The 26,567-nt window shown below is 37.8% G+C and overlaps 2 protein-coding genes across 2 annotated transcripts in view; both read right to left on the reverse strand.

Moving 5' to 3' along the window:
• LOC307172813 (NACHT, LRR and PYD domains-containing protein 12-like) overlaps positions 1–26,567 on the reverse strand; it is a 166,871-nt gene that overhangs the window by 98,014 nt on the left and 42,290 nt on the right. The gene's annotated exons all lie outside the window — the stretch shown is intronic.
• LOC307172939 (uncharacterized protein) lies at positions 3,183–6,268 on the reverse strand. The gene is made up of 3 exons (XM_079895699.1): positions 6,205–6,268; positions 5,398–5,628; positions 3,183–5,123 (listed from the first exon to the last, which is right to left on the reverse strand). The coding sequence occupies exons 2-3, from the start codon at positions 5,625–5,627 to the stop codon at positions 4,952–4,954; spliced, it is 402 nt and encodes a 133-aa protein (XP_079751825.1). The 5' UTR covers position 5,628; positions 6,205–6,268; the 3' UTR covers positions 3,183–4,951.

Here is a 26,567-nt window from a genome sequence, read left to right on the forward strand (position 1 = left end):
CGTTGCTCAGACTCGCTCTCCCAGTTTAAAACTAAATTAAAGACGCATCTCTTCAGCCAGGCATTTATATAATACTTTTAATCTTACAGTTAAATCCGACCTCTAGTTCATAAACGCCAGAGGAGAACTGGCCCCCGACTGAGCCTGGGTTCTCCCAAGGTTTTTTTTTTTCTCCATTAGGTCACCTGATGGAGTTTTTCGGTTCCTTGCCACTGTTGCCTTTGGCTTGCTCAGTTGGGGATATTTAATTTAATTAATCAATCAACAATACTATTGATCAGCATTACCAAACGTGGACGTTCCACTAGAAACAAACATTGATGTATTGTTTTAATTTATTACTGTGAAGCTGCTTTGATACAACCTATGTTGTGAAAAGCGCTATATAAATAAACTTGACTTGACTTAACAAAAAAAAAAAAAAAAAAAAAAATGCATTTTTGTTTGCATTCATTGCTCAAATTGAATTAATCATAACATCAAGGCTACTTTTCATGCTTATTATACATATTACATACATAACTCAATCTGCATTTCCCAAAAGTATGTTTGCAAACGTTACCTTCATGGAGAACTGCGCATATGAAATGGCTCTCCAAATGGGATTTCACTTTAATCAACTTTGTTTGGTGAACCCAAGCAGAACTGCAGAATCCTGGATCGTTGTTTCGTGAAAAGGAGAGAGCCCAGTTGGTCAAATTAAACATTTTAAGGTCATTTCATAATGATAAATAGACAAATTACACCTAAGCCTAGTCCTTGACCAACATTTTCTTTGGTGATTTTTTTAATTTTTCCACTGAAAACTTAAATCCCCGTTTTATTCCCCAATTTTCAACTTGATCAATTCCTTCCTGCATCTTCTTTAAAATACTCAACATTTCTACCTTTCTTTCATAAAGCACCATCATCTGCGAATAAAGACCTCCCTATATCCCCTGGAAGATTTAAATAAATATCATTAATAATAATGGAGAATAAAGTTGGACTAATCACACTCCCCTGTGGTGTCCCATTTTCTACAGTATATTGCTTTGATAAATCTAACCCACTTTTCTAAATTCAATATTATAAATATAAATATTTATTTAATATTATAGATATAATATTTTCAATATTATAAATGGCCCAAAACCGGCATCCGACCAGCATGGAAGGTCTTTACGTGTTACTGTCCTTTTCTCGAGGCAAGGTATTTTTTTTATTAAAGGGGTGTATAATGCCCTTTTCACAAGATGTAAAATAAGTCTCTGATGTCCCCAGAGTGTGTATGTGAAGTTTTAGCTCAAAATACCCCACAGATATTTTTATATAGCATGTTAAAATTGTCACTTTTTAAGGGTGAGCAAAAATGCACCATTTTTGTGTCTGTCCCTTTAAATGCAAATGAGCAGCACAGGGGGCAGAGCTACAACAGCTTGTGTCCTGAAAATTTCTAAAACTTTTTTGTTTATGTTTAAATTTATGTAGCTGATGTGGAGTTAACTATCTTCTAATCATTGATTAGCATATTCTGTCTTGATAATCTATAAATCGTGTTCCGGGGGCGGGGTTTATGTAAATCTTGGGGTTAGTGATGTCACTAACCCGGGAGGAATGTGGTGTAGTCTCTACCAGCCGTTTGTTGTAGTCCTTAAAAAGCGATTTCTTTAAAAGCAAATATCTCCCTTTGCTTTGAACTTTGAGCGTTGTAACTTTGCAGATGTTGTTTATACTCAAACAGCAGCATTACACACTAACTAAAGTTAGAAAAGTCAAATCATAATCAACCACCCCTTTAAATGCAATACATTTGAATATGTATTCTCTTGTTATTTCATCTGACTCCATAAATGAAAAGGTTTTTAATGATATCTATGCATCATTAAATTTGAGCTAATGTTTTTGACTATTCCTTTTAACTCTTTGATGAAAATAATGTCAAAGTCGGTTAGAATAATCAAATGTAACAATTTATTATGTTAGGTAAATGTATCATGCCAATTTCATAATCAATTCAAAGATAATCGATACAAAACATCAAATGCTCTGGAATAGAGAGAAGATGCAAATCCAACTTTAAGAAATACATGAGGCTGAGAGGTCTCACTCTGAGGCCCAGAATCCCCTGCTGCATTTCATTATATAGTCAGGACCTCTTTCACTTGGAAACATCTTTTAACAATGGAAATTTGCATTCAGAAGCTACACCTTTTGGGGAGGTAGGAGACCATTTGTCTAGAGCAGGGGTGTCAAACTCAGTTCCTGGAGGGCCACAGCCCTGCAGATTTTAGCTTCAACCCTACTTAAACACACCTGGGGCCTCATTTATAAAGCTTGCGTACGCACAAAACGGGGCTGAAAACATGCGTACGCCAGTTCCTGCGCAAAAGGTGGGATTTATAAAGAAAAACTTGACGGGAAAATTTGCGCACCTGCACGCAAACTCTGATCCATGCGTACAAACGTTTTGGAGATGGAGCACTTTGGCGACACCGATGGTGAGCTGGAGTTAAATGTATTTTTGGTCACTTTTATACAGAAAATCTAAAGAAAATTAGCCGTTTAGTGAAACTGACGCAAATAACAGTTTAAATAAATAAAATACTTCTGATATAAACATTTATACTAAATATGCCATTCAAATTAATGGAGTTAAACACTTAAATATGAAATCATTACTGAAGTTACAACATTTTTTTAAATTCAATCATTAGAAATATTTGTTGTGGATGCGATTGTTTTTGAACACTTTTCCTGTGGCGTGCTTTAATGTTTTAACCACAGAGATAATTGCTTATCATGATAATACCAGATTGTCTGAGAAAATAGTTTCGTGCAAATAATGCCCAAGGCCTATCTGTTTCCATTAAAAATATAAATCAATTAAAAATACAATTCGGCAAGTGGAAAAGATTGAGAAAAACTTTCTCTGAAATGTATTTTACACTATTTGATTTATGTAGGCTATTCAAAAACAAGGCAAGGATAGACAACTACTTGATTTGTATTAATGTAATGTTTCTTGTACCGTTTATCATTTGCATATGATTATTCATCCACGTGATAACGTTTAAGTTATCACGTGGATGAATAATCATATGCAAATGATATGTAGATGAGGATCTGCATAGTAAAACTAGGCGCTGTAAGCTCCATATATGGTTATTTCGGGTGGAGACGCATGTACGCACAATCTTCCGCTGACTGGGATTTATAAAGTGAATTCTGCGCAGGTTCTGGCGTATGCACGGTTTTATAAGTCTGAATATTTTTTTGCATACGCCATTTTTGGCTTTCGGGCGCACGTACACTTTTAGTAAGGTTCCTACGCACAGTTTTATAAATGAGGCCCCTGATCAGCTAATCAAGTCCTTCAGGCTTATTTGAAAACTGCAGGTGTGTGTGTGTTGAAGCAGGGTTGGAACAAAACTCTATAGGACAGTGGCCCTCCAGGAACTGAGTTTGACACATGTGGTCTAGAGAGACCACCTTCCTTTGATGACTCGGAGGTGAGACTTTCGTCTCGATAGTGCACAAGGGTCAGTTCAAATGTTAATTTCCAGAGAGGTCCTTTGTCCTCTCAGGGTCTGGTCACTCTTCAACCAGACTGTTCGGCATTTTGTAATTTCTCAATTCTTACAATATCATATAAAAAACAAATTATTCTTAAATATATACATGCATGTGTGTGTTTATTTATATATACAAAAACAATTATACACATATATATTCTAAACACAAACTTTTATTTTGGATGGGATAAATCGCAATTAATCGTTTCACAGCCCTCGTGCTAACAGAGGTCAGATAGACAGACAGAGGGAACATCGCCTTCATCTTCTCTTTATTCTGCATCTCTCATGAGGATTCTGAGTTTTATATAACAAGAGCTAATCTGTATAATTGACTGTTAAAGCTCTTCTAGTTTCATGTTACACTTCTCACTCTACGCTTTTTCTTCTCACCTAATACAATCATTTAAAGTAATTCAAGTTAAATATATATTTAATGTGCATTTTTTTTATAGTTTTGAAAAGCAGACGTGTAATAAGCTTGATGACATGCAGTCATATGGATATTATCACAAAAACATTTTCAGCTTTGAGTCCTGATCACTCTGTCATATTTTTAGTTTTTTATGTTTATGTTAATAATGCATTGAAATGTAACCAATCTACTGTACATGCAGGAGAAGTTTAGCAACTAAAGATCATCTTAACCCTGGAATGCCTGACATTAAATATTTCAGATTTAGACAGAATATAAAAAAAGTTTGTTTTTCGTTGATTATCATATTTGACACATCAGGCTTTTATGGCTCATATAGTCGGATATAGTGAGAATATGTAGGGGGAAACACCTCAGCTTTATTCACAGGCCCAAACTGAGCAAAAATATGACATTTGGGGCAGTTGCTGATATTTATATTGCCAAAAAGTAAGAAGAATTTCTGATCGCTTGTAATGCAAATCAATCTTTATAACAGTATAACAGACGACTTACATAAAATGCATTTAATATCAGTCGTCACTCTATATCTGATGATATCAAATGATAGTTTTATGATCAAAGCTCTGTAGTTTTAAAACATATAATGTAATGCAATTCAATGATATTTGAGGGATGAACAAATAAAGCTTCCTCTAAAGCCTGATGATCATATTTGATACATTTGAACATGATTTTTCTAAAACATTATTTATGGATAATCAAGTAAACCTAAGTCACTTCAGTCCAGAAAATGATCATCTTTAAATATTACTAACAAACTAAAAGCTATTCTCACATTTACTTTATGAAACTAATTTTATATTTTACAGCAAAAAGACACAAGAACCACAACTTTAAGGCTTGAATTACAGTGAACAATTATATTAAAGGCCTTTTACTTGCTAAAAGAATATAAAGTATCCATCAGACGACAGAAGGCATGTAGTAGATTGAGTGCAACATCATGTCATCATGTTGATCATTTAAAGCCCTTAGAAATGTGTGTATCAAGTATAAACAGTCGGCTAAGAATGTGTGAGAATATTTGTGCACATTTACGCCCGTCTACTGGTGTCTCACCTTCACTCAGCGTGAGGAAGAGGATGTTGAGCAGAACGCAGATCGACAGGGAGCACAGCGGCATCCTCCACCTAAAACACACAGCATCAGAGCTGAACACTGGGACACACAGCATCAGAGCTGAACACTGGGACACACAGCATCAGAGCTGAACACTGGGACACACAGCATCAGAGCTGAACACTGGGACACACAGCAGCAAAAACAACTCAGAGATGAGTTTCACAACTGGCTGGAACAAACACAGAAGCCTTCTGATGAGAGTCACATGATACAGTCTCCTGAAGTACAGAAGCAGTGCGAGATGTGCAGGTGTCAGTGTGATTTGTAAGGGCCGTGTCTCACCCGAGCAGGAACCGCAGCACCTCCAGCGTGTCTGTGACGGGCTCCAGGAAGATGGCCATCCGCTTGAAGCAGATCACCATGTTCAGCAGGTCAAAGGTCAGCGCTCTGGGGCCGCCCAGCTCAGAGGCGCTGTCTATGGAGGACGAGTCCTTGGCGGGACACTGGGTGAGTTTGGCCCGATCGCTGCCCGTCTGCGGGAGCTCATGAGGAGAGGAGGCTGTGCACTGCATGCTGGGAGATCAGAGAACATCAACACTGTGTTTATCTCTGCACACACGTGACAGTCAAGAGACTCACATCTGTGGATGAAATTAAAACTGATGCCTGCCAAGAAAGCCTAATTAAAAACTTAATCAGATCAGCAAACTCAAATCCAGTAGACTTATATATTACTGCGAGGCTGCTTTGAAATAATGTAATATATAAAGAGTTATATAAATAAAGGGGAGCAGATTTGACTGTATAAAAAAAATTAAAAAACACTGACGCTTTAAAACACATGAACAGAAGTAAGAGTCATTATAACTAATGTTAAACTGATTTTAACACACCTGACGACCATGCTTAAAACAATAACACATTAACTTCTTAGATATGACAGTAACAAAAAGGTGAATATTATTAATAAAGACGTCGTATGAACATCAACCAGAAGAAAACGCAACAGACAATGGCATAACGTTACCTTTAAATCCTTCAAACAGTGTATCTTCCCGCTAGAGAATCATTAAACAGCCTTTAATGTTAAAAAAAGATGGATAAATATTAGATTAATCCACTAATAAATGTATAAAAACGCTTTATTACCGCCTGCCCTCCGACTCTTGCTTCCACAATTCGCAGGCAGAAGTGTAGATGTCAGAGCACAAGGATTGAGTGTCAGGAAGAGGAGAAGATCGCCGATCACATCGATCGGATCTATTCTGATATTTTCTGTTTTTAAGTTTTTAAGACACTTTTGTTAGCGTCTGCATTATAACTTTTTTTTTTATTACATTTTGTCTTCTATTTGTGTGATCGGTGACATTTTAAAAATGAGCTTATTTTCTTAAACTATGTTCACTCATGTTATTATTGCTCTATTTTTTTGCGGCTACAATATATTAACTATTAGTTTGACTGTTCGCTGAGATTGTGTAGGATATATTTGAGAATATGTGTGATTAACGCACTTTCCCGCCATTTGTTTAATCACAATTCAATTGTAAATTTACAAACATGTAATTCTGTGAAGCCATTCTGTTCCAAGAGCAAATTTCGCTTACTTTAGTGTATAAGATATGATATAATTAGCCTAATTTACATATTAAAATGTTGTGTTTGTGCTGAAAGGAATAACTGATTTAGTTTAAATATTGATGGTGTAGCACTAGCTGTTTCTGAAGAGATAAATAACTAACTAGTGATCATGCGATGACAGAAATTTGCACCTTTATCATAATTATTTGACATTCACACACACCAACATAAAGACAGAAAAATAATGTGACATTGGAAATTGGCACACAATATCCTCTTCAGACGAGCTTCAATCAAATCTCAGGAAGACTTTTGACAAAGACATTAAAAGCATCATCATCATTAAACCCTATAAATTATCCAGTTCCCCGAAACACAGATGAAACTCAGCTCTGAAGTTCATTACTGTTACTGTGATTGTGTTGAACTGCTCACGTCACTGAGATGGATGAATAAAAAACACCAATTCACTGAAGGGGGTGGATTGGAATCCACTGCTGCTTCAATGTGTAATGAGTGATCATAATCAAGGTATTAATCAATATTTTTCCTTCTAAATATCAAATGAGTTGAATGACTTCTCTGGAGATTTTACTTTGTTATAGAAGTAACCAGTGTGATTACTGAAATGTTCTTTTCATGTATTCTTTAATGTCTGTATTTGATATTTGAATGCAGTAACAGTTCTTGCCTATTTATCCCAGCTTCCAGAAATTAAATAGGGACTGGTTTTGTGTTTGAGAAAGGTCTTCAACGTGTTAAAACATATAGGGGTCATTGAAGCCAATAGTTTAAGGGACCATTTCTCAGTTAAAGCCTATATTTTCATTTAGACTAAAGTGTCCTATCCTGAGAGAAAGAACTTCTTATCTTGATGTTTTGAGACGAGACTCCTGTTTATAGTTAGATCCTGGCCAAATCTAACCTTGGAAAAAATCTAACCACCGACTGTGTGTCGGTGTGTGTGTTAGTCTTCTTGGTTACAGGTTAAGGAACCACTGGTGTTATTGGAGATTGACTGAGTTGTTGTTCGGGACAGGCTGGCACCCAGCAACCCAAATCTGCGACCAGGAAGGTCACAACGTGCCTAACTTTAGGGTCCGAGTGTCAGCTGCATAATCGATGGAGAAATGTTTCAGTCTATCTGTATATGTGTGGAAAATTACTATGTTTATCTATTTCTTAGCCAATCAGAATCATTCAACCCGTAAGCAATGACGTAGCTTAGACCTTGGAAATGGTATAACTGCTGTGATCTTTGTAACTGTAAGCGGGGCGGCCTGCAAACTCCTGTGTGAGTCTTGAAGCTGACTTCTGCTGATGAAACTGCAAACTCTCTTCAGTAAAACTTTCTTAAATTTTTATAATTCTGACTCCGGGTCTTCTTTCAAACATCTGGTCCTTGGGTCCTAAACTGTTAACCCCTAACATCACTAAGACATAAATGAGAGGAAGACTTTATTAGATATTATACAAAAAATCATGTACATTTATACACAGTAAATCCAGTAAAGGTCACGTGACTTCAGTGTTGATGATGTCTCTATAGGGGCTCCATATTCACAATAAGTCATATCTGTCAGTAAATAAAACACAGACAGAAACACATGCATTACTGACACATCTGATCAGAGGATTGACTAGTTCAAATGATATTATTATATTATATGATATGAATCAATACTTACCGCACTGTCTTGAGTTTATAATGTGGATTATCTTTTAGAGCCGAGAGACTCTTCACACTTGCATCTCGTAGATTATTCCCAAACAGATCCAGTTCTCTGAGGTGTGAGTTTGATCTCAGAGCTGAAGTCAGAGCAGCACAACCTTCATCTGTGATCTTACAACAACTCAACCTGTAGAACAACGACACACACTTTAATCTCTCAGTTCAGCAGGAACTACACAACCACAGAGAGACTGAGATATGAAATACTAAGGGCCAGATTTACTAAACAGGGCAAATTATCGTGAGAACGCAATCCCATAAAAGCGGCGATTGGAGTGGAAAATTCTGAGTTTGATCGACTGACGAAGCGGAAGTTAAAGAACAGAGACTCAGCCGGATCATTTCCATAAAGACCAACACAATCTACCAGTTAGCGTAACCTCCGTGAAGTTGGCACCCTTATAAAACTAAATAGTCTCCAAAACGATGCCATTCGTTTGTGCTGATTTGTGCCGTAAAAACGAATGTTTGTGCTGGTTTGGTGTTTGAGATATTGAACATTATTTGTTTGGTTGTGTGACGTCACTCTCCACCCCATGTCGTTCAAATCGCTCCAAACCGGTGTCAATCGTCTGTGCCGTTAAAACAAACACTGGCTCTATTTTCCTTTCGCAGAAATAACAAATTTAACTCGGGAGCTATGACGTCACTCTCCACCCCATTTCGTCTAAATCGCACAAAAACTGTGTCGTTCGTTTGTGCCGTTGAAAGAACCATCAAATAAATCATAAATTATTACATTCTTTAGACATCACAAAATCTTTGTTTTCTTTTCATAATTTAGCACATATTACACACACAACTCAAAAAAACAAAAACAAAAAAAACAACATCACACAAAACAGTAAAGACAATACCGCTAAATATATCGACAAGACATTAAAGCGAAAATAAAAAAAGACAAATCAACACAAAAAAAAACAAACTTTTTTGATTAGTGACGTCACGCAAGCAAGCCGTGCTCTCCATCCATCTCGTCTACAAACCTGTCTGGTTCGTTTGTGCTCGCACAGGGCCGCTGATGTAATTGTTCTTTAGATATTGGAAGTTTTATTATAGATGTGTGCTAGATATTGACATTTGGTCTTTATATAATCACCAATGCACTATGATATGTAATGTACTGTCACTACTCTGGCTGTAGGCTACGCGTGACTGATGCTTTAATTTTGTATTAAATTATGGATGGAGAGCACGGCTTGCTTGCGTGACGTCACTAATCAAAAAAGATTTAGTTTTTTTGTGTGTGTTGATTTGTCTTTTTTAAAATTTTTGCTTTAATGTCTTGTCGATATATTTAGCGGTATTGTCTTTACTGTTTTGTGTGATGGTTTTTTTTGGGGGGGGGGGTTGTGTGTGTAATATGTGCTAAATTGTGAAAAAAAAAAAAAAAAAGATTTGTGATGTCTAAAGAATGTAATAATTTATGATAGTTTTTTCAACGGCACAAACGAACGACACAGTTTTTGTGCGATTTAGACGAAATGGGGTGGAGAGTGATGTCACAGCTCCCGAGTTAAATTTGTTATATCTGCGAAAGGAAAATAGATCCAGTGTTTGTTTTAACGGCACAAACGATTGACACACGGTTTGTAGCGATTTGAACGACATGGGGTGGAGAGTGACGTCACACAACCAAAAAAAACAATGTTCAATATCTCAAACACCAAACCAGCACAAACGAATGGCATGGTTTTGGAGATTATTTCGTTTAATTATTTCGTTTGCATCCACGGATCAAAAAATAATAAGCGTGAATCAAAAATTTTAAAACACATGTAAAAATATATTGCACAAATTGAAAAAAATAATGCAAAAGGATCAGAATAGCAAACAACGTGGTCACGAATCAAAATAAAAGCATGAATCGAGAAATAACAAGCATGAATAAAAACTTTAAACGCATTAAAAGTTATTTTGCACAAAACTTAAACTTATGGTCATGCTTTCTTAAAAAGTATGTTTTCCTTGGTTTTATTACTCTGTACTTTGTGCTCTTGCATTTTCTGCTCATATTTTACTCTTTTGTATGCTTGTGCTGTTTTCCTCTTCGCTCTTCTTTCTATGTTCTGCGCTTGCTTTCCCAAATGTTGCAGTTCGAGTTTCATGTAAATTAGGGCGGGCTTAAGCGTCACCATTGGTCCACTAGTTCTAGATTGACAGCTACTCCTCTAGCCAATCAATCGAAGAGGGGAGTTGACGTCACACCAGTGTGACTCGTGCACTCTCAGAAAAAAAAGGTACACGGTGGTACAAATAATGTTACTCAAAGAACAGTTTTGTACCTTTTCAATGATAGTACCTTTAATGGTACAGGAAAGACCTCTGACGATACTGTTTGGTACCTTTTAAGGTACAATTGAAATTAAGGTACATAATTGTTCTCACATCAAGGGACCAGTGATGGGCCAAATTACTGTTTCATTCATGATTGGTTGCTGTGTTTAGTATGTGGCATAGCAACAAGACGCTGATTGGTCGAAATCGCTTCAGCCACGGAATTTTCCAAACTGACAGCTGGAAGCAGGCTATCCTTACACGACAGCAGTGCGGTCCAGAGTTTATTTTATCAAACTTGATGAAGACGAAATTTAAAGGAGAGTTCTGATAATTTATGTATATATTTAGTTCACAAGTCGAAAATATAAATGTTTCAGCCACTTAACGTCAATTTAGCGAGTTAAATTAGCTTTGCACCAAATGCTTTTTAGCCATTTGACCTGTATAAGTTACACTTTTTTATCTTTTTAATGCAATTATTGACTAGTATTAAGTCATCGCATACATTATATGGCGTTTGTTCTCCATTATCCACGATAACTGTTAAATGTTAACTTTGCTATTTAGGCAACATAAAACTGATTGCCCAAGGTCGCTGCAGCCGTTACTGCATTTTCAAATAGATGGAGAGCGGGAACTTCAGATCACGAGCACGAGCACAACAACCCCTCTTTATCGTCAGAACACACACACACAGAGGAAGAGTAAATTCAAAGGTGGGTTTTATGTTTATGTTTAAACAAATAACAAATGTATAAAGCGTTTCAGCTAATCAACATGACAATAATGAGTGTAAATTGTGTAATTAGGTACGAATCGAGTCGGTGATATTAACGTTAACCGTCTGCAAATATATTTTAAAGCAATTGAGTTTCTGTGTCAAGAGTAAGTTACACATTTAGTAGGTAATTATTGTAAATGAATGCTTAACCAGAGGTGCCATGCTGGTGTACTTTACATTAGTCCACAATACTGTATGCAGTTGAACAACGTGACTGAACACCACTGAACAGTGCACAGATAAAATAGTTGATCACTCGTTCTCTGTGTTTAAATGATTGCGATTACCTGATTCTGCTCTAAGTCATATACAGGTCATTCATTTTAACAGAGAACTTTGTTGAAACTTAGCAAATGTGTTGTAACCGCACTGGGTAGTACATTAACATTAGCTCCAATGATCTATAGGGAATTTTAATACTTAATCATGAATATGATTAATATATTGCATATTACAGTTACATTAAATTATCGAAGCTGAAAACAGATCGATTGTATAATGATCACCACAACGGGTTATGGTTCGTCATTAATATATCAATAGTCTCTTTACATGATCGAGTTTATGAGACAACTTTAATGGAATTAATTTAGTTATCAAACAATCTGTTTGTCCAGCAAACGGCCGTAAGATTAACTTATCAACTTCTCAATAAAGTTATCACTTCTTATAATTTCAGGAAAAATAGTTTCTGGCCATGAAACTATTCTCCGGTCCTTATAAAATTTAGGTTACTGAAAAGTAACAAGATAAAGCATGTAGCTTAGGATCAAAGATTTCATTGACTTCGTAATGTGAGCATTTTAGACAGAAGCAATCAAGGATATATTGGTTTTAATAAAATTGAACTAAGAATATGTCGAAAATTGAACTAAGAATATGTCGAACTACAATTCACACAGAGTAAATATGCGCATAACAATACAAACAGTAAAAACAATACCAGACAAAACGGATAACAGATGAGAGAGAGATGAGAGAGAATGAGAGAGAGGGAGAGAGGATGAGCAAGAGAAAGTGAAAGCAAAATAGGAAGAGATCACAGTATGATCGCAGTAGACTAAATCACAGACAGTAACCTTTTGAAAGACAACAAGGAATCAAATCACCTTGAAAAAGGGAATAGACAACCTTAAGCAGCATTTAAAAGCTCTATTAAACTTGCATATAGTCTGTGGTGTTGCTGAGGCAAGAAGACGCGTGTCAGTCTTTCAAAGCTGTGCGTTCTTGTCTCGCGTCTTCCGGTGCGAGCGCGGTCGCAGGAATTTAAAGGTCCTTTGAAAGCGAAGTTACTAAAGAAATAATTCAGGCTAAATTAATTTTCCCTCGTAGATGGAAATGAACAAAGAAGAATATGAAAACAAAGACAAAAGACTAAAAGAAAAGAAAAAGAAAAACGGAGAAAACTCCCTATTAAGGAGTTCGGGAACCGGGAACCTCTCACATGACGAAGTGCACTTAGAAATTTCCTGAGTCGGTCTTTTATGGAAAAGATGGGTTCACGCCTGCTTTGCATATGTGGACCAATCACTTTCAGAGGTTTCAGAGTAGGAGGAATTCTCTTTGTCTTGTCAGAAGAACTTCTTTGCATAAGTTATGATGGTATAAAATTTCGTCATTTCTACCCAGAAAGATTGTACACACAGAATAATACATTTTACTGTAATCTCCTATGTATGACTGGTTCAGTCAAAACAAGATGGTTAAACAGATACCAAGAATGAAATATAAAGGTAGAAGAAACATAAAGTTACATTCATGTGCAGAATTACACACATTTAAAGTTCACTCACACGACTATCAAGCCATGTTATCGGCTACCATGACACGGGAAAATCAAATCCATGTTTATACATTTCTTAAGTGGTTATACATATAGAAAATGTAGGATTAACACTTTATTCCTACTCCTCTCCTAGAATCTCAGCTTGCTTGACATTCTGTTAGGGCCATAAAACCTTTTCCACCTAACCAAGGGGGGAGGTCTGGTTGCCTGTTGGTGAACGTTCTTAAACTAAAACACTTTTGATTCAAGACTACACATTAGAAAACCACACCTCTATTATAAAGCAGAAACTAATCACACATGCATATAGGAATGTACATACATTAAAAGGATATTTCTATCCTAAGTTACATACAAAGGACGTTTATGTGTGTGTGTGTGTGTGTGTGGGGGGGGGGGGGGGGGAATCTCCTGGCCACCTGGGTCTCTGGCTTGGAGAGAGAGAAATGGGAGCAGATAAGAATCTCTTTGAAACCATCTCCTCGAGTTCTGAGATGTTCTCTGTTAAGCATCACTTGGTAACAAACGCGTCAAAAGAGATCAATTCAGTCCAGCCTCATGGCGCCATGCTTTAATTTACAATTATGAGTTTAAGGGTTAAAAGTTTCCTTAAAATTTATAATGACAAGTAATCATGAGTCCTGTCCATATGCTACAGTGTCTTTGATTTTTAGATCATGAAGATGATGGGGTAAACTACCAGTGCTGGTCTCACTGATCATCACACACCTGAAAGTCTTCCTGCATCCTCAGCTGTGAGGCAAGTTTTTAGTACAATGAGTTAGAGTTTTTTAACCTTATGGTATTCTTTTTTTCTGATGAGGTTGAATTTTTATTCTTCCTAAGAATTCCTAATGACAGAGTGATGTCAATCTTGATAAAGCACAGTAACTGCACTAAATGAAATCTGAAAGATTTCTGTCTCTTAATTGAAAGTTAGTTCACATAAAACTCTGACATTCATAAAGTATGGTAGCATACAGCTACCAAATGTCAATTTGAAATGTAACATGCAAAATGTCAATGCAATGTGTAAAATGGCAATGCATTTCTGTATTTATATATTTACATTTTCTATACAATATGTGCAACATCTGGATCAAATAAAATATTCAAAATCAATAATAATAATTTGCATTACTACACTACCTTTTTTCGAAACAAACAACAAAATTGTAACATTTAGCAAAATGATAATTTAAGTTATTTTTCCTAGCATTAACACTAAAAGTTAAGGCACTTGATGCAGTGATTGACAGGGCGGGGCGGGGCGGGGATGTGATCGGCTCAGAATCCTTTTTTTAAATCCACATTGAATTTTGCTATGTTCATTGTGGGTATTTATAAAAATGCAATCGTAAGTGTCGTTAGTGTAAATGCAATTAAGAAAAAATAGCATTTAAATGATAATTTTGCTACAATTTTAGCTTGAACATGTTAAAGGATTAATTCACCCAAAAAATGAAAATTCTTTCATCAATTATTCACCCTTATGTCGTTCCAAACCTGTAAGACTTTCGTTCATCTTAGGAACACAAATGAAGATCTTAATAATGAAGTCTGAGAGCTTTCTGACCCCCCATAGACAGCTAAGCAACTACCACTTTAACGCTTTAAAAAGTTCATAAAGTGATCGTAAAAATAATCCATATGAATTGAGTGGTTTAGTCTAAATTTTGTGAAGACATGATCGCTTCCTTTATGATGAACAGGTTGAATTTAGGCTTTTATTCACATATAAACATTCATAAATTCACACATCAGTTACAGTAAACAGAAGCTCAAGCATGTTCGCTTGACATGCGAAAACAAACGAGGTTAATTCTCGTGTGTTGCGCAGAACGCTTGATAAAGAGGTTTGTTTGCACATTTCAAGCATGTTCGGTTGAGCTTCTGTTTATGTTCGCTGATCAATGTTTAAATGTGAAGAAAAGACTAAATTAAATCTGTTCATCATATAAAGCGATCATGTCTCTTCAGAAAATTTAAACTACGGTAAACTGCTCGATTCAAATGGATTAGTCGTACTATCTTTTAATGAACTTTTTGAAGCATCAAAGTTTTAGTTGCATAGACTGTCAATGGAGCGACAGAAAGCTCTCAGATTTCATTAAAAATATCTTCATTTGTGTTCCAAAGAGGAACGAAAGTCTTACAGGTTTGGAACAACATGAGGGTGAATTATTAATGACAGAGTTTTCATTTTTTGGGTGAATTATACCTTTAAACATCTCTAATCATTTTTGTAATACATTTTAATTTTAATTTTGCAACTTATAAAATTTTTAAATATATATGTTTAAATTATATGTTAAAACAAGTGTAGGAAATGGCTAGTTTAATTATATTATGGAATTTGAAGTGTCACTTTGCCCCAAACATTGCACATATGATATGGAAAATGTAAATTTAAATAAGAAATACATTGTCATTTTATATATTACATTGCTATTTTGCATATTACATTTCAAAATGTCTTTTGCTACCTGTATGCTACCATAATAAAGAGATCGAAAAATAATTTGAATCGAGCATCGTTTTATATGATGAACAGATTTAATTTAGTCTTTTATTCACATATGAATATTCATCAATTCACACATCAGTTGTGATAAACGGAAGCTCAAGCATGTTCTCTTGACGTGCAAAAACTAATGAGGTTCATTCTCGTGTGTTGCGCAGCACGTTTGAGCTTCAGCAACAACCAATGAGGTTTGTTCTCGCTTGTCAAAGCAAGTGCGGTTGAGCTTCTGTTTGTTCAATGTTTAAATTTGAATAAAATCCTAAATTTAATCTGTTTATTACATAAAGCAGTAGTCTCTTCAGACATTTTTTACTAAACTTCTCAATTCAAATGGATTAGTTTAACATTTTACTTTTCTGGGTACTTTATATGAAGCTTTAAGTGTATTTATATAAATCATTTAAAACTGCTTTTCTTTTTGTGGAAAATGTAAAAATGCAGAATTTTTTTTTTTTTTTTTGTGAAACTGAAGTTTTCTTATTTGCATTTCAGTCATTCCAGAAAATGGACAGAGTGCATGCTGTGGTTGATTTCAGGTGTTTCCAGGATTCCTTAAAGGTATAGTTCAGGTAAAGGTAAAAATCTGTCATTAATTACTTACCCTCATGACGTTCCAAACCCGTAAGACCTTTGTTTATCTTCAGAACACAAATAGTGAACTCCAAGAGCTGTTCCTTCATTGGTAGCCTACGCAACTAATACATTCAAGCCCCAGAAAGGTAGTAAAGACACCATTGAGGTAATCCATGTGACTCCAGTGGTTTAACCTCAATTTTATGAAGCGATGCAAGTGCTTTGTTTTGCGCAAAAACAAACAGTTCTGGGCCTTGAATGTGTTAGTTGCATTGCTCCCAATGGAAGGACAGAAAGCTCTCAGAATTTCATTAAAAATATCTTCATTTGTGTTCTGAAGAGGAACAGGGGTCTTATAGGTGCGAAATGACATTAGGGTGAGTAATTAACAAAATAATTTTCATTTTTGGGTGAACTAACCCTTTAAGCAAAATTGTCCAATGTGTTGAAGTTGGCTAAGCTAAAATTTTAGCTTAAAGCTTTAGCTATTCATTATAGAAGCACATTACATGGATGCCAAATGAGATGTTGCAGGATTTGTAGTTCACCCCCAAAAAATGTAACAGTCAATGGGGGCCCAATTGACTTCCATAGTATGAAAAAAAAATGAAAATTGAAAATTCTATGGAAGTTAATGGGGCCCCATCAACTGTTTCATTTTCAATTCTCAAAATATCTTCTTTTTTTGTTCAAGTGAAGAAAGAAACTCAAATAGATTTGGAACAACTTGAGGGCGAGTAAATTACAGAATTTTAAGTCTGACCCTTTAAGTCTAAAGGTAAAATTTGAGCTTATCATTGGGAGTATAAATTTAATCAGTTTACGTCTGTCTTTTCTAATACTGATTCTTCATTTTGTTCAGGAAGAACCGGCTACATCTCAACCCACTGTGCAGATTTTGGGAACGTCTTGACTGGACGTGTCTTCAGTGAGAGGAGAATCTTCAGCAGTGTAAAAATGGAGGGATCTGAAATTGCCGAGCAGTTAGGGTGGAGGATGGTGTTTTAAAAAACTAAAAATAAAATAAAGTTAAATAAATGCAAGGGTATTGTGTGAAAAGTGAAAAAAAAAGTCTAGCTTTGTTGTAGATGAGAAAATATATTTTATGTACGGGTGAGGGGTTAGAATGCCGGTCGCCATGTTGCCCCTCCATCTTGAAACTACATTAGCCAAAGAGGGACATACCTGTAAATTCAAGCTTCGGCTTTTGCGTTTTTCACTCAGTGACACCGTGACGAATGTGAGGGGGAGATTACTCGCAAGCTCGAGAGTCGCGACTGCTGGCAGATTTGAAAGATAGTGTGGTGTGTGTGTGTGTGTGTTCACTCACATTTGAAAGAGAGAATTAAAACGTCAACGCGACAGGCAAATCAGCAAGACCAAAGTCAATATTGGAGTAACTTTTCCCAGATGGAAAGAGCCCATGAGGAGAAGATTTTAAAACGGACGCCGAGGTTGCCTGCTTTCTTCTCGACAGGTAATTCAGCCTGTTGTAATTCATTTGTGTAAATTCGAAGTTTTATAGTTGCTTGTCTAACCATAGCATGGTTGTGCATAACGCCAGAACGACCTCTAGTATAACTTCATCCTTGCGTCAATGGTGAAAAAGTATTGTTTACCTTGTAACATAAATCTGTGCTGCGATGGATCACAGGTGATGAATAGTTTTAAAAGGTGCAATTTTTTAAGCTATATATAAAAAAAGGACACTGTAAATTTTCGTTATTTTTAATTGCTTTTACTTTGTACACATTGTAACGTTAGCCTAATCTGATTATGCTGGGAAAGCCGATTCCAAGGGTGACGTTTACCTCCTGACATCTGTCCTGTAGTTTTATTCATTTTAGACGTATTATTGTTTATTATTGTCATGAACGAAGTCGATAACTGGAAGCCATGTTAATCTTGGAATAATACGGCCACCGTAGGAGTTAAAATGCCCTCGGAATTGAGAGGAACAGAAACTAATATTCACTGGGTAGTCATATACAATTTCACCGCTAGATGGGGGTAAAAATCACACAGTGTAGCTTTAAAGAAGTGATATTCTGTTAATTTTGTTAAGTCTTTATTGTATAGTGAAGTCTTTGATGTATTTACAAAAAGAAATACTTTAAGTTGAAACAAAAGTATTCAAACATTCATATGTATTTGATATGTATTTGCAGAACTGATAACTGATACCTTTTGGATTCAGTTGTTGAATGTGCTTGTTATTTAATAGGAAAATAGCCTTTAATAGTTCTCGTAGGAACAAATTTGACACAGTTAAGGTACAAAGGGGCTTGTCACTGGGGTGGTACCTTAAAGGATCAAATTTGTACTTTTGATAAAGGTACAATTTTGTACCTACAAGTTTTAAAAAACAAAAGGTACATTTTGGTTGCCCATTGTACAAATCATATCCTTCAAGGTACAAACTGGAATGGAACAAATTTGCTCCTCTATATTAAGGTACAATTTTGTACAAATTCTTTGGTACAAAATTGTACCTTTTTTTCTGAGAGTGTGGCTACTGATGCTTACTTATACAGGGGAAGACGACAGTTTAATTTAACTTGACAAAGACTTTCAAGCAGTAAAGCTACAGTGTTTCATCAAAGAATTGCAGATTTGAACGAGAAGTTTGAATGAATAACTCGCTTGTAAAAACAGTAACTTGCCACCACCTACTGGCCGTTTTACTTTCATATTTAATCAATAACAAGGATGGGCAATGTCGGTCCAGGGTGTAGAGTTTAGCTCCTCCAACCCTAATCAAACACACCTGAACCAGCTAATCATCGTCTTTAGGATAATTAATACTACAGACAGGTGAGGTTTTTATCGGAGTTGACGTTAAACTCTGCAGGACAGCGGCACTCCAGAAACAACGTTACCTATCCCTGATGGAGATGTTGCTGTATTCAAATTTGAAGATAACGTTATATCTAAAACATTAATCCTAAAGTACTATGCAATTATGTAGCTATGTAAATAAACACAATAAGTATGTAATAAATCACTGTATATTAAATCCAACTGGTTTCTGTGTATCTTCTCTGTAACACAATCATTTTTAATAATCTTTTGTCAAATTTGGCGAGGTTAATAAAAAAGGTAGGAAATGCATAGCGGTGACAGGTCAAAGTCCTAAAGTCCTCAGACAATGGCCGTTTTTAACTTAGTTTTTGCAAAGAATTGTAGCGTTTCATAACTGCAGGATGTTTCACTTATAGCAGCCTTAGCATATTGACATCATGAGCCAAGTAATATTGTTTAACACCAATTACCAGTGTGCACATTAACATTCTCATGTATCTCAAAAAAGATGAATTTATTTGTCCAGAGTTCAGATAGCTTTACTGCTTGAAAGTCTTTGTAAAGTTAAATTAAACTGTCGTCTTCCCCTGTATATTTAAGCATCAGTAGCCACGAGTCGCAATGGTGTGACGTCAACTCCCCTCTTCGGTTGATTGGCTAGAGGAGTAGCTGTCAATCTAGAACTAGTGGACCAATGGTGATGCTTTAGCCCGCCCTAATTTACATGAAACTCGAACTGCAACATTTAAGAAAGCAAGCGCAGAACATAGAAAGAAGAACGAAGAGGAAAACAGCACAAGCGTACAAAAGAGTAAAATATGAGAAGAAAATGCAAGAGAGCACAAAGTACAGAGTAATAAAACCAAGGAAAACATACTTTTTAAGAAAGCATGACCATAAGTTTAAGTTTTGTGCAAAATAACTTTTAATGCGTTTAAAGTTTTTATTCATGCTTGTTATTTCTTGATTCATGCTTATTATATTTTGATTCGTGACCACGTTGTTTGCTATTCTGATCATTCTGCATTATTTTTTTTCAGTTTGTGCAATATATTTTTACGTGTTTTTAAATTTGATTCACGCTTATTATTTTTTTATTCGTGGCTGCAATACTTTAGGCGGGAAATTAATCCCATAGTAATGCAATACAATGATGATTGAGAGATAAACTAATAAAACTTCCTCAAAAGCCTGATGATCATATAATTGATAATTTAGATTAAATATGATACAGTAGGAATTAAAGGGTTAAAATAACATTATTCTAGTCTCAGTTAAGATTAATGTATGATCTTACCCCAGTTTCTCCAGTTTACAGTGAGGATCCTTCAATTCATCAGAGAGCAGCGTCAGACCTTTATCTCCTATTATATTCCCAGACAGATCCAGTTCTCTGAGGTGTGAGTTTGATCTCAGAGCTGAAGTCAGAGCAGCACAACCTTCATCTGTGATTTTACAACTACACAACCTGTAGAACGACACTCACTTTAATCTCTCAGTTCAGCAGGAACTACACAACCACAGAGAGACTGAGATATTAAATACTGAGGGCCAGATTTACTAAACAGGGCAAATTATCGTGAAAGCGCAATCCCATAAAAGTGCCGATGGGAGTGGAAAGTTCTGAGTTTGATCGACTGACGAAGCGGAAGTTAAAGAACAGAGACTCAGCCGGATCATTTCCATCAAGACCAACACAATCTACCAGTTAGCGTGTCCTCTGTGAAGTTGGCACCCCATAAAACGAAATAATCTCCAAACCAGGGCTTAAAGTGAAAAAAAATTCTGAGCCTGAACTTTCTGTGGCTCAACCAGGACTTTTACCAAGCCCGTTTCAGGCATGAAAACGGGTCAGGGGTGAAAAAGGTGAGAAGGATATTACCCCTTTAGGGGGGTCCGGGGGCATGATCCCCCGGGAAGAAAATTTTGAAAATTCCATATTTTAAAGCATCAATCTGATGCATTTTGAGATGCATTTTTTTTGCCAACCTTGGGAGAGCTGGAGAAACTTAACTTCAGCCATGAGTCAAAAATATTATGGCCTCCTTACTTAGTATTATGCAAGCCATTTCATGCCAGCCTGTCACTGGGTCTAACATTTACAGTATATAAGGCACAATGTGGTAAGGGCACCACAAATGGCTTAATGCAAAACTCCCACAAGATATGGTGGACATGCTGTAACTTGTCTACTCTCCCATCGTGATTGACAAGCCAATACAATGTTATGTAATTCAGATTTAAATACATTTTATTGGCAAAGATAACCTAAAACACACAATACAGTGGTCTCCAGCACAGTGGCGGAGCCAGACATTTTTTAAAGGGGTGGCACTACCCAGAGTGGGGTAGCAACTTGAGGCGGCAGGGGGTGAGGTTGGTTCTTGACCACTTTTAATAAGCCAAACCAAATTTTTAAATAACTGTCAACTACATGTTTTGGGCTTGGTCCACTGTTTTGGAAGCACAGCTCTATAAAATCTTATATAGTCCTCCTGGCCTACATCTCTACACTGCATGTCTGAAGGGCATCTAAACTTCAAATTGATACAATAATAAATAATATGTCCTGCTTCTCATGTAGTCTCATTAGCATATTGTAGCTGTACTGGACAGCAACAAATTGCAGCTACATCATCCTCTATTGACGAGGTTTGCCAAATCGGGTTACACAAAGAGCAAGTCGAAGAGCCCATATACAGTAGAAGAGCAAGGTTTTCACAGTCTATAGGACTGTCACTCCAGTTCAACCCCAAACTAAGTAATATGATACTGTCACTGTTAGGGATGGGTATCGTTAAGTATTTATCGATACCACTCCTCTTATCGATACTCCTTATCGATCCGGTACTTTAACAAGAAAAAAAAAATTGTTAGATAGAGACTACTGTATATAGGCAATGTAGCCTAGGCCTATATTTATTTTTTATTACACTTTGTATTACACATTTATTCTACATTTGGACCTAATTTAATTCCAATTTGTGCAAACACTTAATATATGGGAGGTAAAATACAAGTATAGACCAAAATGTGAAGTTAATATTTTTCAAAATTATCTAGTAAATAAAGGATTAAGTCTCATACATGTTTTGTTAATCAGGCTGTTGGTTAGATTACACCGCGTGTCTTTCCCGTGCACACCTGTCTCACCGCGCGCACGGTTGCAGAAGGGAGGCACGGAGCGGAGCGGTGATGGTCCGACACCGTGCTCTCGTGTGGGGTACCGGGGATGGACAGATTCGGTGCAGCGAATGAATTCATGAGAGCGACAGAGCCTTTTAGTGCTTATTTTAGCGCCGGTGATAAGCGCGGCAACGCAGCGACCCCGTTCGCCCGACTTTACTCCACAGAATAAGCATATAAACTCTACACTCACTGTGGATCCGTCGTAGAACTTGCTGCTCTTCGCCTCTTTATCCGATGACTCGTCTGGTCGATCATTAGCCATTTTGCAAAACTTCTTTTGCATAATCCACAACAACAGGCCTGTCTTCCACCTGCCCTGTGCCCATCGCCGCTTCTTTTAGATGTTTAAAGTTGTAAATAAGCCATTAACACTAGCGACAGCATCCGCGTAGTCATTGTCATTGTTTTGGTTTCCGAGAGAAGCACGTTAGAGCGAGGCTGCGTGTGAGATGCATTCAGGGACCGTAAGAAGTGCGGGAAAGGCGAGTTTTTTCTCACAAATGCGCGGAAAATCGGGACAAATATATAACAGTCGAGTTCTCCAGCGGGTGGCAATAGTGGTGACAGGTAGGTTGAAGGGGACCGGCGTGTTATTCAAGTCAGATTAAAGTGCCTCCGACTGTAATTTGCAGTCTGATAAATAAATTTTGCCTGCGCCGGAGGCTGGACCTGCCCTCAAGCCGGAAATCCGGCCCCCCGCCAGAATACTTTAAGCCCTGCTCCAAACCTATGCCATTCGTTTGTGCCGATTTGTGCCGTTAAAACAAACACTGGATCTATTTTCCTTTCGCAGATATACAAATTTAACTCGGGAGCTGTGACGTCACTCTCCACACCATTTCGTCTAAATTGCACAAAAACGTCTCCGGTTACTATCGTAACCTCGGTTCCCTGAGAGGCGGGAACAAGACATTACGTCATATTGACGTATATGGGAACTCCTTCTCCATTTTCACTGAAATCTTATAGGCTAACGCCAGCTGGAGACAGCTGGCCAATTGACGCGAAACATGCAAATGCTGACCGGTCCGCAGGCAGTATAAATAGCATGGGCGCGACAATTACGTCAGAATCAAGACTGAACGCTAGCACAGCTGATCAAACGGTGAGCACGGCGGCTGACGTAATGTCTCGTTCCCGCCTCTCAGGGAACCGAGGTTACGATAGTAACCGGAGACGTTTCCTTTCAAGGCGGTCACTTTAACATTACGTCATACTGACGTATATGGGAACTGTATAGAATCCCGCCGTGAGCGCAGTGAAGATAAGCCCTGAACGGGGTCAAGCTACACTCCCACAAGAGACAACAGTTCTAAGCCAGCAGCGCCGCTAGGAGATATCGAAACTGATAGGCGAAACTAGACCAAGAAACGTCTGCTCCGACCTTACCAAAGTTGCATATCCAATGCAATGAAGCGAAGGCTGCACTGGACAGGGCAGCACAACACCATAAGCACTCGAGCACAAGAGTTAACACAGTGTCGACGGCACAGCTGCATAACCTTATAGCCATACACAGAGTTAACAGTACATTGGAAACTACTGCGTAATGCGGAAACAGCTATGTAACATTATAGTCATAACACAGAGTAAGCAGCAATGGTAACTCTGCATAATGCAGACTATTGCACAGCTGGTGGTAACGGTTTCATGAGTACATTAATAAAACTCACCGAACCCACGATGCTATAGGCGGTGCATCAACTTGAAACCCTGGCGAACGTGTTCTGAGAAGACAGCCAGCATACCTAAATCCTGTAGGCATTAAGCCAACATTGAAAAGCGTCGAATTCAGTGAGAAGTCTCAGTATAAAACAGCACGTCCCTAGTACCATCCACCAAGCACACAAACAGCTGGTCAGACTGCTGCCTAGTGATCCACTTACATCTGCAAAGCCCTACAGGGGCAACAGCACTCTGAGCATCGGCATCATGCGAGGCTGACGGCTCAGCAGATAAGGCGGGCAGGGATCAACCTGTGCTCTGAACGGTGTAAGCGACTTAGAAACGTAGCTTGGTATCGGACGGAGAGTGACGCTGCAGTCACCAGGTCCGAGACAATACAACATCATTCACTTAGAATGAGCGTAGGTCTCCAAAGTGCTTCGCTGGGGCGAGAGCAGGTGGTAAGGCCATCTCAGGGAGAACTCCTTCTCAGCACTTGTGTGAAGTGTATTGCTCAACTATGGACCCAGCAGCGGACACACAAGAAGGTTCCACAGCTTGGGGCTGGGGTGCCAATCGTGCCGATCGCCTGTAGAAGCAGGACCTTCCTGAGGGGGATTGTCATGGGGGAGCCCCATAACTCTCTCAGGTCCATGAACCGGGGATGATAGGCCAGTAAGGGGGTCACGAGGAAACTGACACTCCCTTGTAGAACATAGCCGATGTACAGAAGTGCAAATCAACACATAACCGAATGTACATAAACACAGTGCCAGTGGTTGTAGCGACAACAACTGTGAATATACGCAGTTAGATAATAGCCCCATAATAGCATAGCACCTCATTAAGTACACAAACAGTCGTAGCCGTAGCTACAACTGTGAATATACCAGTTAGCACAGAATAGCCAGTTGCACTGAAGGAAACAGGGCAACATAACAGCGTAGCACATGCACGTAACAGCATCGGTCACTGTAGCGCCAACTTAATATACGCAGTTAGCTCAGTATAGGCACTGAAGGATATGGGGCAACACCGCAGCATGAACACATCCATGTGCAAATAAATGCAGCGCAGGTCGCCGTATCGACAGAGACTGTGAATATGCATAGTTCAACTGGGATAGCTAGTTGCACTAAAAGATAAAGGGCAACATGACAGCATAACACAAGTGCGTAAAGAATAGCGCATTCATGTATGTACATAAACGCAGCGTAAGTCGCCGTAGCGACAGAAACTGTGTAGAGACAGAAACGGAGATGCACAGTTAGATTAGGATGGCTAGCTGCACTGAAGGAAATGGGGCAGCATTACAGCATAACACATCCGTATACGTACATACATCCAGAAACTGTGAATATGCACAGTTAGATTAGGATAGCTAGTTTTGCACTGAAGGAAACAGGGCAACAAAATAGCAAAAACACGTCCTTGTACGTACATAAGTGCAGTGTAGTCGCCGTAGCGACAGAACTGTGAATATGCACAGTTAGATAGGATATCTGGTTGTTGCACTGAAGGATAGAGGGCAACATAACAGCATAACACATCAGTGTGCACATTTTAAACATCAGTGTGTATAATGCAGCGCAAGTCGCCGAAGCGACCGAAACTGCATGAATATGCGCAGTTCAAACGCAATGGTCAGTTACGTTGAAGGGCAACATAACAGCATAACGCTTCAGTGTGTACACAGATGCAGCGCAAGTCGCCGTAGTGACAAACTGTGACTATGCACAGTTAGATAGGATAGCTAGGTGCACTGAAGGATACAGGGCAACGTGATAGCACAGTTACATTATTGTGTACAAAAACACAGCGTCAGAGGCATAGAGACATCGACTGTGAATACGTAGTTAATCAGAATAGCCGGTTGCACTGAGGATACAGGGCAATATTTAGCGGCGTAATCATAACACATATCAGTGAGTAGTGTGTGCACAGCGTCAGTTGCAACGCACAACAACTGTGAATACGTAGTAATCAGAATAGCCATTTGCACTGAAGGATACAGGGCGATGTACAACGGCATAAATCATAACACATACAGTGTGTAGAGTGTATATAAACAGCGTCAGTTGCATCACACGACAACTGTGAATACGCACTGCGTAGTAATCAGAATAGCCATTTGTACTGAAGGACACAGGGCAATATATAATGGCATAAATCATTACACATAACAGTGTGTAGCATGTACATAACAGCGTCAGTTGCATTGCGCAACAACTGTGAATACGTAGTAATCAGAATAGCCATTTGCACTGAAGGATACAGGGCAATATACAACGGCAAAATTCATAACACATATCAGTGTGTAGTGTGTACGTAACACAGCATCAGTTGCATCGCGCAATAACTGTGAATACGTACTGTGTAGTAATCAGAATAGCCATTTGCACTGAAAAATACAGGGCAATATACAACGGCAAAAATCATACACATAACAGTGTGTAGTGTGTACGTAACACAGCATCAGTTACATCGCGCAATAACTGTGAATACGTACTGCGTAGTAATCAGAATAGCCATTTGCACTGAAAAATACAGGGCAATATATAATGGCATAAATCCTAACACATAACAGTGTGTAGTGTGT

The sequence above is a fragment of the Squalius cephalus genome (genome assembly GCF_949319135.1).
Source record: "Squalius cephalus genome assembly, chromosome: 2".
NCBI classification, from domain to species: Eukaryota; Metazoa; Chordata; class Actinopteri; order Cypriniformes; family Leuciscidae; genus Squalius; species Squalius cephalus.

Excerpts from the sequence above, each read along its gene's own strand:
- LOC307172939 (XM_079895699.1), bottom strand. The coding sequence starts at position 5,627 with ATGCAGTGCACAGCCTCCTCTCCTCATGAGCTCCCGCAGACGGGCAGC. Across the intron at positions 5,124-5,397 it reads GTGCTGCGGTTCCTGCTCGG|GTGGAGGATGCCGCTGTGCT; the intron begins GTGAGACACGGC and ends TGTGTGTTTTAG.